Raw genomic sequence first — 17939 nt, 5'->3', positions numbered from 1 at the left:
TTCCCAAAATTCTCAATAGAATATTATAAGCATTATTCATGGGAAGGAGTCTCACCCAATTATTCTTAAATTGAAAGCAACTAGTAAGTAATAACATCTTTTGAAATCAATAATTTAAAATATCAGATTTGAGCTGTAGAGAAGATGGCGGCATAGGTAAACGTGGTACTCGCCACCTCCCACAACCCATCAAAATTACAACTAAAATACAGAACAACCATCATTCAGAACCACTTAAAATCTAACTGAATAAAAGCCCTCCAACTAGGAAATTTAAAGAAACCACATTGAGACTGGTAGGTGGGGCAGAGGCGCAGAATGGGCTGGTCCAATACGTGTTTTCAATTGGGATGGATATCTTGGCTGAGAAGGCCTCCTCTGAGGAGCAAGGGTCCCAGCTCCACATCAAAACTGTCAGCCCAGGGTTCCAGTGCTGGGAAGAGAAGTCCCCTTAACTTTGGGCTGGAAAAACCAGCAGGAATTGTGGCTAAGTGACACAGAGGCTGCCTGAGACCCAGGCAGTTCCTCTTAAAGGGCCCTTGCACAGACTTACTCCCTCTGAGCTCCAGTGCTGGTCAGCAGCTTGAAAGGATCCAGGAACATATGGGGAGGAACTAAATTGTCTAGCATCAGGGCAAGAACTTGGGGGGCAGCTATCTCCTAAACAAAAGTGCTGGCAGAGGTCATTGTTTCCCTGCTGAGATCTCCCCCGACACAGAGCCGACTGGCAGGTGCTCCATTATTCTGGCCAACATTGTTCACCTTGGTGATTCCCTGAGATCCCACCCCACCCAATTTGCAGCCCCACTCAACCTGTTTGCAGTGGCTTTTTTATATTAATGGTCTGTTCTGGCTCAGGCTTCAGATTTTCCTAAAATCTCTCAAATAAGCAGCAGCTGGACTTGGTGTGCCCCATACCTCTCAATAAGTGGCCCCAGGCCTGGCACTAGCAGCAACTTGCCAAGGTTCACAGCTTGGCCTATCCCGGACACCTCCTAGCACAACACAAGTAGCTGCCATCTGCAGATTGCTCTGTAGTTCATGCCAGGTGGCCCTAGGCAAGGGACAAGCAGTGGCTGACTTTGTACCTCCCGGGAGGCCCCAGAGCCATTGCACCTGGGGGAAAGCTTCAGACCACACCAAATTACAACTCTACCACATCTAAAGTGACACATTCAAAGGGCGGACTCAGGGAGCACCAAAGTCCCACTGAAGCAAGTCCTGCTCCATAGGGGTGTCTCCTGCACAGCAGCTCTTCCACTGTAGTCACAGCTAGTCCTCACAGCCAATTGGCTTGGGGGTCAATTCCTCCCAGTGATTCCAACAGTAATCAAGGCTCAACTACAACAGGACACAGCCCACACAGGAGCACACCTAGAGTGCCCAGCTCAGGTGACTGGGGAGGCTGAGCCACTGGCCCTACAGGACACCTACTACACAAGGCCACGCTACCAATTCCAGGAGACATAGCAGCTCTACCTAATACATAGAAACAAACACAGGGAAGCAGCCAAAATGCGGAGACAAAGAAACATGTCACAAATGAAAGAACAGGAGAAATCTCCAGAAAAAAGAACTAAATGAAAAGGAAGCAAGCAAACTACTAGATCAGCGGTTCTCAACCTGTGGGTTGCGACCCCTCTGGCGGTCGAACAACCCTTTCACAGGGGTCGCCTAAGACCATCTTGCATCTCAGATATTTACATTATGATTCATAACAGTAGCAACATTACAGTTATGAAGTAGCAACGAAAATAATTTTATGGTTGAGTCACAACATGAGGAATTGTATTTAAAGGGCCGGAAGGTTGAGAACCACTCCAATAGAGTTCAAAACAATGGTTATAAGGATGCTCAAGGAACTTAGTGAGAATTCCAAGGAAATTAGTGAGAACATCAATAACTAAAAAAGGACCAGTCAGAAATGAAGGATACACTAACTCAGCAGTTCTCAACCTGTGGGTCGCGACCCCGGGGGTCGAACGACCCTTTCACAGGGGTCGCCTAAGACCATTGGAAAACACATATATAATTACATATTGTTTTTGTGATTAATCACTGTGCTTTAATTATGTTCAATTTGTAACAATGAAATTGGGGGTCACCACAACATGAGGAACTGTATTAAAGGGTCGCGGCATTAGGAAGGTTGAGAACCACTGCACTAACTGAAATGAAGATTTACAGGGAATTAACAGTAGAGTAGAGGATGCCAAGAATCAAATCAGCAACTTGAAATATAAGGAAGCAAAAAACATCCAATCAGAAAAGCAAAAGGAGAAAAGAACCCCAAATTATGAAGACAGCATAAAGAGCTTCTGGGACAATTTCAAGTGTACCATAATTTGCATCCTATGGGTGCCAGAAGGCGAAGAGAGCGTGCAAGAAATTAAAAACCTATTTGAAGCAATAATGACAGAAAACTTCCCCTACCTGGTAAAAGAAATAGACTTACTAGTCCAGGAAGCACAGAAAGTCCCAAACAAGAGACCCACACCAAGATACATCATAATTAAAATACCAAAGGTTAAAGACAAACAGAGAATCTCAAAAGTAGCAAGAGAAAAGCAGTTAGTTACATATAAGAGAGCTCCCATAAGACTGTTTGCAGGCCTGAAGGGAGTGGCAAGAAATATTCAGTGATGAAAAGCAAGGACCTAAAACCAAGATTACCCAGCAAAGCTATCATTCAGAATTGAAGGTCAGATAAAGAGCTTCACAGAGAAGAAAAGGCTAGAGTTCATCGCCACCAAACCAGTATTACATGAAATGTTGAAGGATCTTTTTTAAGAAGAAAAAATAATAGTAATATGAACATTAAAATGGCAATAAATACATACCTATCAACTCTATTATGAAGAAGTAATGTTATTTTGGCAAAAAAAAAAGTGCAATGCTTTGGATTTGTTACAAAAAGTTTTTTAAACCACTGGTTAAAAAACACACAAGTATTACTGTAAAATGAAAGGAAAAAATACTGTATGCAACGTCTACAATCACTCTTGATGTTTAACAGCTCTTTTCACTTCCTGGGCACATACCTTTTCCCATTCTGAGTTGGTGTTTTCCGTAAGTAGGGAGAGTGCTTGAAGTGCTTTCTGAATGCAGGCCTTTAGTTTTTCAAAATATCGCACAGACGCCCACTTTGAAGAACATGTCGACATGAGTTCTGAGAGTTGCCTGTTTTCTGAACCAGGGGCTTGCTCCTTCGGGGTATCCTTTAGGAGAAGTTCAAGGACAGTCAGAATGTCCTCCTCGTACTGACAGATTTCCAGTTGGACCCGCCTGGCTTCCTGCACAGTCCACTCCCTGCGACTCTGGTCTAGACAGGTTTGCAATTCTGTCTCCTTCTGGAGGAGCAGTTCAGCTTTCTGTTTCAGAAAGTCTTCTTTAGCCGCTGCAAGCACCTCATTAATTTTATTTCTATGATCATCTAAAAACTGTCTGTAATCTTGCTCATTTTGTTCTTGAATTCTGTGGATTTCTTCTTGCTTTTCTTTGTTCCATTCACTCCGGGCCTTTGCCAACTCGGCCCTGACAACCACAGGGACTTCCTCGTCCTTCAGTTCCAGCTCTCTCTGAAGAGAATGAATCTTCTCCTCCAATTTTTCCAGGTGTTGCATGTTTCCAGGTGTTGCATTTTTCTTCGTATTTTCAAGCTCGCTTTTCCATTTCTCTTTAGCTTCAGAAACAGCAAACAATATCTAAAGGACATAATGAACATTTTAAAATCTTTAAGATTCTCTCATTAATAAAAAAAAAATTAAAGTAATTATTTGGGTTAACCTCTGAACTTAGTAAGAGATTTAGAATCAGAATTAAGGGGAAACAGTGAATTTAGATATTATTCCTAAAATATTCTTACACTATACTTAAGGATCTTTTCCTTCATTTTAAGTCACCTAACATTTTATCTTACGTTATTTAAAAAACAAAGTATCTGCCTGGCTAGCATGGCTCAGAGGTTAGATTCCTGGTCTAGAGCATGAAACTGGGTTTCAGGTTCGGTTTCTGGCCCTGGTCTGGGTGCTTGCAGGAGGCAGCCAATTGATGTGTCTCTCTTATATCATGTTTCTCTCTCTCTCTCCCTCTCCTCCCTTACCTATCACGCTCTCTAAATAATCAATGGAGATCTCCTCCCCCTCTCCTACCCCTCTCCTAAAATAAATAAATAAATAATCAATGGAGCCCAGTGGTTGAGTTCAGTGGTTGAGCATCACTATGAACCAGGAGGTCATGGTTCAATTCCCAGTCGGGGCACAAGCCCCAGAATTACGGGCTCAACCCCAGTGTGGGGCATGCAGGAGGAGGCCAATCAATGATTCTCTCTCATCATTGATGTTTCTATCTCTCCCTCTCCCTTCTTCTCTGAAATCAATGTTATATATATATATATATATATATATATATATATATATAAAATAATCAATGGAAAAAGTGTCTTCCGTTGAAGATTGACACAAAACAAAACACGTTTTCTTGATGAAGAATTAGAACTTTAAACTGACCAAAAATATGTATTTGTGATTATTTACTCAAAACTAATTTTAGGAAAAATTCCATATCACTTGTTTTATACAGATGCAGTCTCAAATTTTATCTAAACCCCCCAAACAAATTAAGCATCATTTACATAAAGCAAAAGCAGCCTCATTAGGAAATCTTATTGTTACTTAGGAATATAACGCATACCTGCATAATTACTTGCTGACAAACATAATTGTATTTTAATGCAATTTTAGTGGTAATGCAGTTCATGAAATGACAATAGCAAACAGAAAAGGTTATTGTTTTCCCCTTATGGTTAATTTTCTTTTATAACAGAACAGAAATAGTAGATCATAGAAAATAAGAGTATGTAACCAAAAAGTAACAGGGAATCAAAACACCTGGGCTCTAGCTCTAATCCTGCCTAGTGCAGTCCAGTGCTTATCAGAGGGGGCTCTGGAGACCAACCGCTGTGGGATCTCAGGAATTAGCTTTGGGGCCTCAGGCCCATTCCTCAACTTCTTGGAGCCTCAGTTTCCTCAGCAATAAAATCGGGATAGCCTTGGCCGGGTTGCTCAGTTGGTTGGAGTGTTGTCCCATATACCAAACGGTTGTGGCTTCGATTCCCAGTCAGGGCATATATGGGAGGCAACCAATCGATGTTTCTTGAGTGAGGATTACAAAATAAATAAATCAATAAACAAACAAATAAAATGGGGATAATTACATGCCTACATGAAAGTTATTTTAGGATTAAATGACAGAGATAATCCATTTGAAGCACTTAACCCAGAGTGTGGCAAATAATAAGGACTCGATGTTATGTAGTTATTGTTGCTTTTGGCTTCTTGAACTTGGAAAAGTCAATCTCTTTAGCATTTGGTGTCTTCATCTATATAATGAGCAAACTGGATATTGACCTTGAATCCCTTTTACTTCTAATATCCCCTGAGTGATTCCAAACCTTCATTAGAATACAAAGTGTTAAAAGAATTGGGCATCTCCAAAGGCTTGGCCTAGATTAATTAATACTACATTTTTGCTCTGAATGCTGAGATAGGCTATCTGCTTACTAAATTTTCTATTATGTAATTATAGCAAACATCTTCACCTATACAGATTTATACACACATGTCCTATACCTTTATTCAGTTGCATGTGCTCTTAAATAGTTGCATATAGTAATTTAAAAATTTGAAGTAATTGCATTTGAATTACTTTACTAAAGGAACCCACTAAGAATTCACAGTAAAATTCTTTTGCTACCAGCAGAATGGCTCAGTTGTGCATGAAACATGTTTAAAGAATGCTTTAGAGAAAACAGGTCATGTCGCAATGGATGCCTGGAAATCACTGCCAGGTGGCAGGCGGAGGTAGTGGAGCCTACGGAATGTGGCTAGCCGGCCCAAGCTCACTAAAAGCACACATCCTCTCACATGAAGTTTTACAAGGAGCATCAGACAGCATTTGTTGACTCAGTGGTTCCCAACTTTGCTGCATATTTGAACCACCTGAGCACCTTCTAAAAATCCCGATGCCCAAGCCACACCCCATACCAAGTAGAACATAAAGTGTGGGAGTGGGAGCCAGGCACCAATATATTTTTTTTTTTTTTAAATCCTCAAGGGTTTCCACTGTGCAGCAAAGTGTGGGGACCGCCAAACCAATCTGACTACTTCTCGACTCCGGGAAATGGCTTTAAGTTTCCACACACTTGATGAGCACTCTAATCCTGCAAGAACTTGCCTCTCTAGCCAGTGCTAGGAAACTGGACCTTGCCCGCCTCCTGTGGTTTGAGGATGGATGCCCAACATGTTAACATTGTTCTGTGGCTGAATAATTATCTCAATTGTGCCAACTCCCACCCACGTGTGGTCCAGAGACCAGCAGTGTCATGTCAGCGGGAAGCCTGACTGAAATGCAAATTCTCAGGACTCACTCGAGACCCTCCAAATCAGATTTCCAGGAGAAGAGCCCAGGAATCTGCTTTAACAAACCCTTCTGGTGACTCCTGTGCCTGCTCAAGTTTTAGAAGCAACACACTGTCCTCTCGTCTCTATATTTCTCCATTCACATATGTGCAGGGCTCTGTGTTCTTTTTTTTTTAAATTAAATCTTTATTGTTCAGATTATTACAGTTGTTCCTCTTTTTCCCCCCCATAGCTCCCCTCCACCCGGTTCCCACCCCACCCTCTGCCCTTACTGCCCCCTCCCCGCCCCCACTGTCCTCATCCATAGGTGTACGATTTTTGTTCAGTCTCTTCCCCCACCCCCCACACACCTTCCCCCGCCCCGAGAGTAGTCAGTCCACTCCCTTTCTATGCCCCTGATTCTATTATATTCAACAGTTTATTCTGTTCATCACATTATTTATTCACTTGATTTTTAGATTCACTTGTTGATAGATGCATATTTGTTGTTCATAATTTGTATCTTTACCTTTTTCTTCTTCTTCCTCTTCTTAAAGGATACCTTTCAGCATTTCATATAATACTGGTTTGGTGGTGATGAACTCCTTTAGCTTTTTCTTATCTGTGAAGCTCTTTATCTGACCTTCAATTCTGAATGATAGCTTTGCTGGGTAAAGTAATCTTGGTTGTAGGTTCTTGGCATTCATCACTTTGAATATTTCTTGCCACTCCCTTCTGGTCTGCATAGTTTCTGTTGAGAAATCAGCTGACAGTCGTATGGGTACTCCCTTGTAGGTAACTGATTGTTTTTCTCTTGCTGCTTTTAAGATTCTCTTTGCCTTTTGCTCTTGGCATTTTAATTATGATGTGTCTTGGTGTGGTCCTCTTTGGATTCCTTTTGTTTGGGGTTCTCTGCGCTTCCTGGACTTGTAAGGCTATTTCTTTCGCCAGGTAGGGGAAGTTTTCTGTCATTATTTCTTCAAGTAAGTTTTCAATATCTTGCTCTCTCTCTTCTTCTGGCACCCACATAATTCGGATGTTGGTATGCTTAACGCTGTCCCAGAGGCCCCTTACACTATCTTCGTATTTTTGGATTCATTTTTCTTTTTGCTTTTCCGGTTGGGTGTTTTTTGCTTCTTCGTATTTCAAATCTTTGACTTGACTCTTGCAATCCTCTAGTCTGCTGTTGGAACTCTGCATAATATCCTTTATTTCAGTCAGTGTATGCTTAATTTCTAGTTGGTCCTTTTTCATAACCTTGAGGGTCTCACTAGATTTCTTGAGGGTCTCACTACATTTATCGGCGGTCTCACCAGACTTTTTGAGGGTCTTACTAAATTTATCGGTGGTTTCTATAAAGTTCTTGAAAAACCTTAAAAGTGTGGTTTTGAACTCTATATCCAGTAGTTTGCTTTCCTCCATTTCTGTCATTTGTGTCCTGTTTATTTGTCTCTGCATTTTTTATGCTTCCCTGTGTTGATAGAGTGGCTTTCTGTGCTAGGTGTCCTATAGGGCCCAGTGGCTCAGCCTCCCCAATTACCTGAGGTGGACACTCTTGGTGCACCCCTTTGTGGGCTGTGTGCACAGTCTTGTTGTAGTTAAGCCTTGATTGTTACAGGTATCACCGGGAGGAATTGACCTCCAGGCCAATTGGCTGTGAGAGTCAGCTGTGTCTACAGTGGGAGAACTTCTGTGCTGGAGACACCCTTTTGGGGCAAGACTTGCTTCAGTGGGGCTTTGGTGCTCACTGAGACTGCCCCCTGAGTGTGTCCCTTATGGATCTGAGGAGTTGTAATCTGGATGGTCCCACTCTGACCACTGGGTACACTGGCTCTTGGATCTCTAAGGAGGTGCTAATTTAGCCTCTGCCTGATGCTACCCAGCAAGAGCTATGGAGAGATCTTCAGATTCCTCTTCTTTGTTTGGGGTTTGGAAGTGCCCAGATGAGGCCCAGCTGTGAAGCAATGCAAGCTGCTGTGGGGCCTTGGGCCTTCTTTTGGAAGTTCTGGGTCTCTCTGACCCAGCTGCAGTTTGTTAGGTAATTTTCAGATTGCAAAGGAACAGGCCTTTCATATGCAAAAGCCTCTGTGCACAGCTTGGGTGGGGCGGGGTCTCAGGGGATCAACAGGGCGCAAGCAGCTATGGCTGCTCCTCAGTCCTGCCCTAAGAGGTCCTGCTTCTCAGTGTCCCAGTAATCACTGCAAGCACCTCTGAGAGAAAGCCGCCCTCAAGTTCTGACCGATGCCAGATAGTCCAGTTTCTCACCGTATGGGTCTGGGTCCCCAGAGACTCGCCCGGAACTGGAGTTCAGAGATGTCGGGAGCTTGTGTCTCCCCCTGACTGAAAAAGACAGCCGCGTCCTCAGTTGCCAGCCCTTTCCACGTGCGCCTCCGTACCTCTGCACTTTACTTCCGCACCTCCTCTGAGTCTCCGTGTGCTTTTCTCTTTCCTTTTAGTTGTAGAATTTCCACTCAGCCAGCCGTCCTGTGGTTCTGGATGATGTCCGTTCCGTCTTTTAGTTCTATTTTTGAAGTGGTTGTGCGAGGCAGCAATTTCCGGTGTTTACCTATGCCGCCATCTTGGTTTCTCTCTCCAGGGCTCCATGTTCTTAAGGAATGATCTCTTTTCTATTTTCTATATTCTACCCAACTTTATTACACTTCAGCTCTGAGATACATATGCATAACACCTATTATTTCCTCTTTCTCTCTCCCTCCTAAATTTCCTTTTGAACTATTTCAACAAACTAAAAAGTATAGAGAATAATGTAATAAACACCCAGGTACTGCCACATGACTTAAAACTAGATTAAAACACTTTTACTTAAGTTGGATTATTTCCCTAAGTAATTTGTGGAATAAGATTATGAATACAATGTGTGAATCATTTATAATGTCTGTCATGCACATTATTATCCAAAGTGGCTGTGACATTGGGACAGTAGCGCATGCTTGATGTTATAATCCATGATGTTTTGTGTATTACAGCTAAGAAGAGAGGATCTATACATTTGGCACAAAATGGCACCTGAAGTTTGGCTTAGTTTGCATGTCTCCAATCTGGTAGGTATGAACATTTTTCCATTTGTTTTTGCTGTTTGGAATTCTCATGAGGATTATTTGTTCATGTCTTTGGCATACTTATTCATGGATGCTTGTTTTGTTAACATATACTAGTAATAATGCTCTTCCTGTTTGATTAATTTATTTTCCTTATTTTTACCATCTTCTTTTGTTATTTTTTATTACAAGTAAAAATGTTTTAAATGTTTGTACATATTTTATCCTATTTGTCTTTGCTACTGAGTCTGTTGCCTCAAATTTTATTATGATACATATCTGAAATATCTGATTTAATGTAAAAAAATAACTCCTTACCCCTGGCTGATGTTCAATGGTTAGAGTGTTGGCCCGAAAACCAAAGAGTCACAGGTTCCATTCCCAGTAAAGGGGACGTACCTGGGTTGTAGGTTTCATACCTGCTCCCAGTTGGGGTGTGTGTAGGAAGCAACCAATCTATGTGTCTCTCTTACATGGATGTTCCTTTCTCTTTTTCTCTCTCTCCTCTCTCTCTCTCTCCCTCTCGTCTACTCTCTCTAAAAATCCATGGAAGGCCTGGGGGGTAACAGGTGCAGAGTGGAGGGGTCAATGGGGAAAATATGAGACATCTATAATACTTGCAACAATAAATATAAAATTTTAAAAATCAATGGAAAATAAAAAAATAAAATTCTTTAATCAACCTAGATTTTATGGCAATGCTGGGTGTGGGTGAACAATATTTCCCAAGTGTTATCTGGCTGTCAGAAGAGTGTTTATTATAATATTATTTATTATTCTGTTGTTTTGAAATGATTTACTGATGTTTTATTCACAGTTGGGCCTAACTCTGAAGTCTGTATTTTACTGAATAAAAAAGAATGTTATATTCATGACTCTATACTATCGGAATTATTGCTTTTCCAATAATTCTGTGTTGGGGTTGGACTACTACTTCTTTTCTAGAACATTAAAAAAAAAATCTCTAGTCCTTTTAGTTTTCCAATAAATTTTAAAATCATAGGGTCAAATTTTAAGACTATGTTCAGTTTGATGGCATTTTCATTAGAATTGACTTACACTAGCAAACTAAGCCGGGAGAATACAAATGATTACAGTGAAGGAACATAAGATCTCTGGAAAGGAGAGTTGGATTGATTATTTACCAAGGAGAATCCTATATAATAAAAGGGTAATATGAACATCGACCGAATGGCAGAATGACCATTCACTATGATGTGCACTGACCATTCGCTATGATGTGCACTGACCATTCGCTATGATGTGCACTGACCACCAGGAGGTAGATGCTCAACGCAGGAGCTGCCCTCTGGTGGTCAGTGCGCTCCCACCCACAAGCCGGACTGGTGGCTGGGAAGCGCAGCGGCAGTGCTAAGGATGTCTGACTGCAGCTTAGGCCCACTCCCCGCGGTATTAAGGTATTAAACCTTCAATTGGACATCCCCCGAGGGCTCTCAGACCACAAGAGGGTGCAGGCCAGGCTGAGGGACCCCCGCCTCCCCCAGGGCATGAATCTCGTGTAACAAGCCTCTAGTATGTTATAAGAAGACTACTGACACAGAACAAAAAAACAATCTTTAAGCAGGTGAAAGGACACTGAATAGCTAGTAAACTGATAAACACCTGTCCTCAATTTCTCCTAAAGATCTGGCAAGACAGAGTGCAACTGAGTTTCACAGGTAAGGTTATCTTCCTGATTCTGTGAGTTTCAAGATTTCCTAAATACATTCTCTCTCCCTGAGCAACTTGATGACAATGAGAACAGGGACCACCGGCCAGGCGCTGAGCTAATACTTAACATGCATCATCACATTTAACCCTCCAACAACCCTGTGAGTCGGCACCAATTCCCAGACTGAGATGAGAGAAGAGGGCAGGAGAGGCCCTTCCCAGGAGAGTTCTTACCCGTTTGGCCACAAAGACCTCTTGCTGTTCTTCCCACCTCTTCTGTTCCGCTCTGACATGTGCTTTATACTCTGCAAGCTCAGGCAGTTCTTCCAGCCATCGATGGCGAGCATTTTGCACAGCTGTTTCTACCTGCAGGATATTGCGAGAGAAAGAGGTAAAGGGAGGTATAAAATTTCAAAAGGTTCCCATTTGCAAATGGCAACTATGATGGCATGTGTATGTTACACTGCACTGTACTACATCACAGTTATAACTGACTTCAAGTACCGCCCCTTACCCCAAACAGAGGAGTCTAATCCATCTGTTCTAAACTTCCCATACTGACCCATGCAAATGCCACAATAGGAAGTGAGGGCCTATAAATGTTTGACGGCCAGTACTATTTTAGAAAGCTCTATACAAAGTACCAATTGCCATTTCCCTATGTATCTTGGGAAAAGGAGAAGGCAGGCAGGAGGGTTGCTTGGTGCCAGCTGCTGTCCAATCAGTACACCTAACCCCTCTCAGTCCTCACGCCCTACACACACACACACACACACACACACACACATGCATTCACACACATGTACGCAAGCACCAATACAGTTTAGAGCCTTATACCTGGCAAATTTTCCTGCAGTCAAGAATGAGTTTGTGACTAAAGAATAAGGGTAATGCATCAATTCAGGCAAAAATCTAAGACTTGATGAATTATAAGGCTAATCTACACTAATAAAAGAGAAACATGGTAATTGGCGTACGACTGCTACCTTTCCCATTGGCTAATCAGCATATCCTTATGCAAATTAACTGTCAGCCAAGATGGCAGCCGGCAGCCACGCAGCTGGAAGCGAACATGAGGCTTGCTTGCTCCAGTGACTGCAGACTCCAACGTTCCCCGCCTGACTCGCCGGCCTCTGAGCTGCAACTCTAAGAAACTTTGTAACAAATATAGAAGCTAAACAAAACCCCAGAAACCAGCTTTCAGCCAGCCGGAATCTCAGAGCTGGAGTTATACATTGTTTCGATTATAGAACGCAATCAGCAGCGGAAGCCTCAGAGCTAGAGCCAAAGCTAAAGCTGGCCCAGAATAAAAAAAAAAGAAAGAAAAAAAGTAGCAGTTGGGAGCTTCAGTCAACAACCGCCAGCCTGAAAGCAGCCCTCAGCCCCTCACCCAGACTGGCCAGGCACCCCAGTGGGGACCCCCACCCTGATCCAGGACACCCTTCAGGGCAAACCAGCCAGCCCCCAGACCTCTATCCTATATAGTAAAAGGGTAATATGCCTCCCAGCACCGGGATCAGCGGAGCCACGAGGCCTCCTGGCACCAGATCAGCGTGACGGGGCAGCGCCCAAACCCCCTGATTGCCCTGCGGCTCTGTGTGTGACAGGGTGCGGTGTCCCAACCCACTGATCGGCCCTGCTCTGTGTCTGACAGGGTGGAGCCATAACCTCCCCATCGGCCCTGCCCTGAGTGTGACAGTGGCGGAGCCCCAACCCCCTGATCGGCCCTGCTCTGTGAGTGACAGGGGGCAGCGCCCCAACCCCCCGATTGGCCCTGCTCTGTGCGTGACAGGGGGCAGCGCCCCAACCCCCTGATTGGCCCTGCTCTGTGCATGACAGGGGGTGGCGCCCCAACCCCCCAATCGGCCCTACCCTGAGCATGACTGAGGGTGGCATCGCAACCTCCCAATCCACCCTACTCTGTTCATGACAGGGGCCGGCCCCTAAACTCCCCAATCGGCCCTGCTCTGAGCCCAACCAGGGACTGCACCTAGGGATTGGGCCTGCCCTCTGCCACCCAGGAGCAGGCCTAAGCCAGCAGGTCATTATCTCCTGAGGGGTCCCAGACTGCGAGAGGGCACAAGCCGGGCTGAGGGACCCCCCTTCCCCCCGCCGAGTGCACAAATTTTTGTGCACCGGACCTCTAGTCTGCTTATAAATCTATTACAAGATCATTTATTAAATAATCATTCCTTATTCTCTTGTTTTGAAATACACAGATACACACATACATACTATATCCACACATACACACCAAAGTGCAGCTGATATAAGAGGCTGTATTCCTCACTAAAATGTCAAATACAGTTACAGGTAAATTCCAAAGAGTTAAAAATATGGGGAAAAGATCAAGTACTTGTAGAAATTTATAATCCTTACAAAGTTAGTATGAACAATTCCCTTGCTACTATACTATGCTATTTGCTTTTCATCACAAGAGCTATACTTGAGCTTGATCTATCACTGAACCCTTAAACATGTCTCTTTGTTGACAGAATATTTTCTTGCTCTGTTCAAGTCTTACGGCAAACATTTCAGAAAATTATTTTAACTGATGGAAGATATACTTGATACCATTACATACATTTTCCTATGTTTCCAGACTTTAAGGATGCCCTGCAACATCATGTAGAACAATTTAACAAGTAGGCAGAATTTTCAAGTGTTTAGCAAAAGCTGAGTATATTTTTCAAAATGTTACTTCAGGTTATTATCTTAAGACTTTTAATAATAGTTTTAAATAATAAATACACAATAAATAATATTATATAAAGGTTCCAGGAACTTCTAAGGTCTAGAAACCCTATCATATGGTACGTGAGGTCAAAGCCATTTTCAAAACAATTGAATTCAGACATTCTCCATCTTTTTTACTCTTGTTCTCTCGCGTTGAAACAGTATCTATCGTTCTCCGGGCAACACGCTATGTGGTGGTGTCGCTGCTCTCACGGCCGATGGAATACGTGCTAGAGTAGATGTTTTTGAAAAATTTCTTATGTAAAGGTAGCCCGTGACCAAAAAATTCAAGAAGTGCTGTTATTGATAAAACAAACAGCTCATCTTTATTCTGTGCACACAGAGCTGTACTTTTCTCGGTGGGACAGTTCTTGGAAATGAAGGGACAAGCCATTAAAAGTGAAACAGCTTTCTGAGTGTGTCCCGGGGGAGGTAAGGGCACCACTTTGGGGCAGAAGATGGGATTTACAGACCACGTCTCTGCTTATTCAACTCCACAAGTCTCAACACAAACACTGTCGCTTTAAGTTTGCTTATCTACAGCTATATTGGTGGAATGTTTTCTATACAGGTAGATAGGAAAGGTTCGTAATTAAATTGTGTTTAATTCAGCTGCAAAACCACCGTCTTTAACCTCAGCTATCTGAATGCTCAGAGTAACCCCAGAGGAGCAAACATTTTTTCAATGGAAAGAATATACAGAAACATTGACAGGTAACAGTTTTATAACAGAAACATAATGAAGATAATTTTAGGAATCGCATAAGAGTCCTCTACCCTAGAATGCACAAACATTTTAAAGTATAAAGTTCTAGCCCTGGCTGGTTTGGCTCAGTGGATAGAGCATCGGCCTGCGGACTGAAGGGTCCCGGGTTCGATTCCGGCCAGGGGCATGTGCCTTGGTTGCGGGCACATCCCCAGTGGTAGGTGTGCAGGAAGCAGCTGATCGAAGTTTCTCTCTCATCGATGTTTCTAACTCTCTATCCATCTCCTTTCCTCTCTGTGAAAAATCAATAAAATATATTTTTTAAAAATATATAAATAAATAAATAAATAAAGTATAAAGTTCTGAACCAGTGCAATGATAGCATTTTATTGGCTTTTGCTAATAGTCAAGCAGTTCCAATAATTTACCTGTTTGGCAATGTTTTCACAATATTTGAGTTCCAATTCAACCTCGAGTTTCTTCAAGGCTGCCTTGATAGCTCTTTCCTTTTCCTGCTCTAGATCCTGCTGGGCCCCCTGCTCCTGTCCTTCTGCCACCATTGCCATCTCTTTCTGGGAAACAGCATCTTTGGCGGGTACCTGGTCCGTCTGGCTGTAACAGTCAGAAGTTGTCTTTTTCATTGCCTTTGCCGTTTGAGCCAGCTTAGCCTGCCACTCCTTTTCAATCTGTTGAAAAAGTTCTTCTTTCATCTGTTTTCAAAAGAAAAATCGTATGAGAAGGAAAATATTCAAATCATTATTAGTGAAAACTAGGATAGCCAAAAAGACAGCCACAGCTGTGTTTGAAAACCATCTAGACATTGTTGTGATAATTACATGAGGTTTGGAAATAAAGTCTGTGGAAATATGTTCTCAAGTAATTCCTGAAAATTACTCTTTGACCTTATCTACGTGACATAAATCACATGGAAAATTTAAGTATGTCGTGTAAGGTCAGGCTTTCTTGCTCTCAAGATGCAACCTGCTGGAGGCTTCGGCATTGCCGATACCAAGATGACCTGATAGGAAGAAAGGAACGGGGCGGGGGGAGAAATGGAGAGAGGGAGAGGGAGAGAAGGAGAGAGGAAGAGATGGAGAGAGGGAGGGAGAAGGGGAGGAGATGGGATGGGGGAGAAGGGAGGGAAGGAGAGGGAAGGAGAAAGGAAGGGAAAAACTGTTGCTACTAATATGTGTTTCCCATAAACATAAGGCTTTCCACAAAGCAGGCATTCTAATTAATGAATCTAATTTCAGTCAGTTGAACGGTGTCCACCTGGCCAGCAGCCACAAGGACCAGAGCAGCACAGGCTCAGGTGCCTTGTCCTTGACAGCCTACAAGTCTCACCAGACTGTTTGTCCTTGGCCTGCACGCAAGCTGTTCCAAGCATGGCACCCGCCCCCTCTCCTCTCTAGGTAAGCCCCTGCCTAACCCTGGCCGAGGCGGGAAACATTCCTGCTGTGGGGTCTTCTCCATGTGTAAGTAATAAAGGCTACATCCTTCCTCTCTGGTCCCCCGTGTGGTTTTTTTGGACTATCAAAGGACGGTGTGGCACTCCTGGGATTGGAGCTCTTCTGTCACACTGGTTGTCTGGGTCTTTTCTGGTTCACAGCTGACCTAGACTAGTTCTGTCTTAAATGCCATCTGATTCCTCCCCACCACTGGCGCATGCCGACTAGATGATCTCTATGTCTGTTCAGTGCTCTGTGATTTTGGAAAATCTCCAGCGACCAAGGGACCCATTTCTTCACAATCAGGTCATGGGGACTTGCAGCTGCACCACATAGATGAGAAAGTTGTCTGGTGCTGCATCACATAACACTGGTATTATTTTTTGTCTGATTAATTTTTGTTTGACTATAGAAGAAATCCTCAAATTTTCCTCTCTGTGTATGTCTATCCCTCAGGAGATTTTCCCATTTGCACCTGCATTTCCTTTTGAACCACAGCAGAAAATTGCTACCAATTTTCTCTGTTTGTGGGTATATAAGTTAACTTTGCTACCTCATAAACCAGCTAAAATTTAGTGATTTAAAACAACAAACCTCTCTTATTTTTCATGATTCTGTGGGTCAGCCAGGGTTTGATTCTGATCTAAGCCAATACAGCTGGTCTCTGCAGGCGACTGGGGTTACACGGTCTAAGCTGACCTCACATGTCTGGTAGTTAGTGTGATGTCTGCAAGGGCAATGGCGATGACTTGATCACATGTGTCATCATCCAACAGGTTATCCCCGATCATTCACATGGTGGTGGCCACAGGGTTTCTAAGAGCACCAAGCTTCCAAAAGCCTCAATGCATCAATGCTTCCCCATGGCCAAAGTCAGTCATGTGGCCAACGTCAAATTCAAGGATGAGAAAGAGTCTCTGCCTCTGATTGAGAAGAGCCACAATATCACGCTGCAAGGGGGCATGCATTCAGGGGTAGGAAGAAGGTCTGGCCATTTCTGCAATTCACCACAGTGAGGAAAACCTTGTTCCCTCTCTTCATAGAGGAAAAATAGATTTATTGGGCATAGGGATCCGCCACCTGAAGATATTACAGAAATATCTATTCCGAAAGTTGTACCACTAAAGGGAAAGAAATATTTGGATAGTTTTAAAGCACTTAAACTTGTTTTGCATGGCTCAAACTGCAAAAGTCTCTCTAAATTGTAAGGAATGACTTAACATGTATTATAACTAAACTAGAGGCCCAGCGCGCGATTGAAATTGCACGAAGAGGTGCCCCCCCCTTCCCGCTGTGCGAGGAGGCACCCCGCGGGTGGCCGGGACACGAGCCTGACTTCTGCCCCAGGCCCCAAAGCCCTCCTGCCTGTGTCCGCTCAGGGCCACCGGAGCCGCCACCCTGGCTTGGGCAGGCCCCGCTGTCTCTGTCTCCATCTCGGTCTCTGCTCCGGGCCTCACCTGCACACGCAAACTCCTCCTGTCCAGTGTGACCCGTTACGGCGTCCCGGCCTAATTTGCATATTACCTCTTTATAGATATAGATAGATTAGATAGATAAAGATATAGATATAGGTATAGATATAGATTTAGATATACGAGCCTTAATGTGTACAGGTATGGCATTATGAATGGGACTACTGAGCATCTCTGCCTTGTCTATGAGTCTGAAGGGTTCTGTGTGCATGACTTTTTTCCCCTTTCTCTGAACAAGCCAGGTTAACATGAGGAAAGTTCTGTGTCAATGAAAGCTTTAGAACTTGGAATTCAGCTCCTACTTAACCCCCAGCTGGACTCAATAACTGTTTCAGAACACAGCACATATGAAACTTTGGACTACTGGTTTTGACTATCTTATAAATTCTGTATCCAGACTAAGTCCCTGACCTGAAGCTCAGCCATAAGAAATATGGCTTATGCCCAGC

The 17939-nt window shown here is 43.3% G+C and overlaps 1 protein-coding gene across 1 annotated transcript in view; it reads right to left on the bottom strand.

Moving 5' to 3' along the window:
• The window catches only part of CEP152 (centrosomal protein 152), a 93983-nt gene that overhangs the window by 19415 nt on the left and 56629 nt on the right, over positions 1 to 17939 (bottom strand). Inside the window, exons 18-20 of the mRNA XM_070404693.1 lie at positions 14999 to 15280; positions 11363 to 11494; positions 3042 to 3704 (exon numbers count right to left, since the gene is read on the bottom strand). Of these exons, the coding sequence (XP_070260794.1) occupies positions 3042 to 3704; positions 11363 to 11494; positions 14999 to 15280 (1077 nt within the window). The remainder of the gene's footprint in view (positions 1 to 3041; positions 3705 to 11362; positions 11495 to 14998; positions 15281 to 17939) is intronic.

This window comes from Myotis yumanensis, unplaced genomic scaffold, assembly GCF_028538775.1.
Source record: "Myotis yumanensis isolate MYYU_CA2020_CCGP unplaced genomic scaffold, mMyoYum1.0.hap1 SCAF_1, whole genome shotgun sequence".
Taxonomy (NCBI): domain Eukaryota; kingdom Metazoa; phylum Chordata; class Mammalia; order Chiroptera; family Vespertilionidae; genus Myotis; species Myotis yumanensis.
This window is presented reverse-complemented; position numbering and strand designations above follow the sequence as displayed.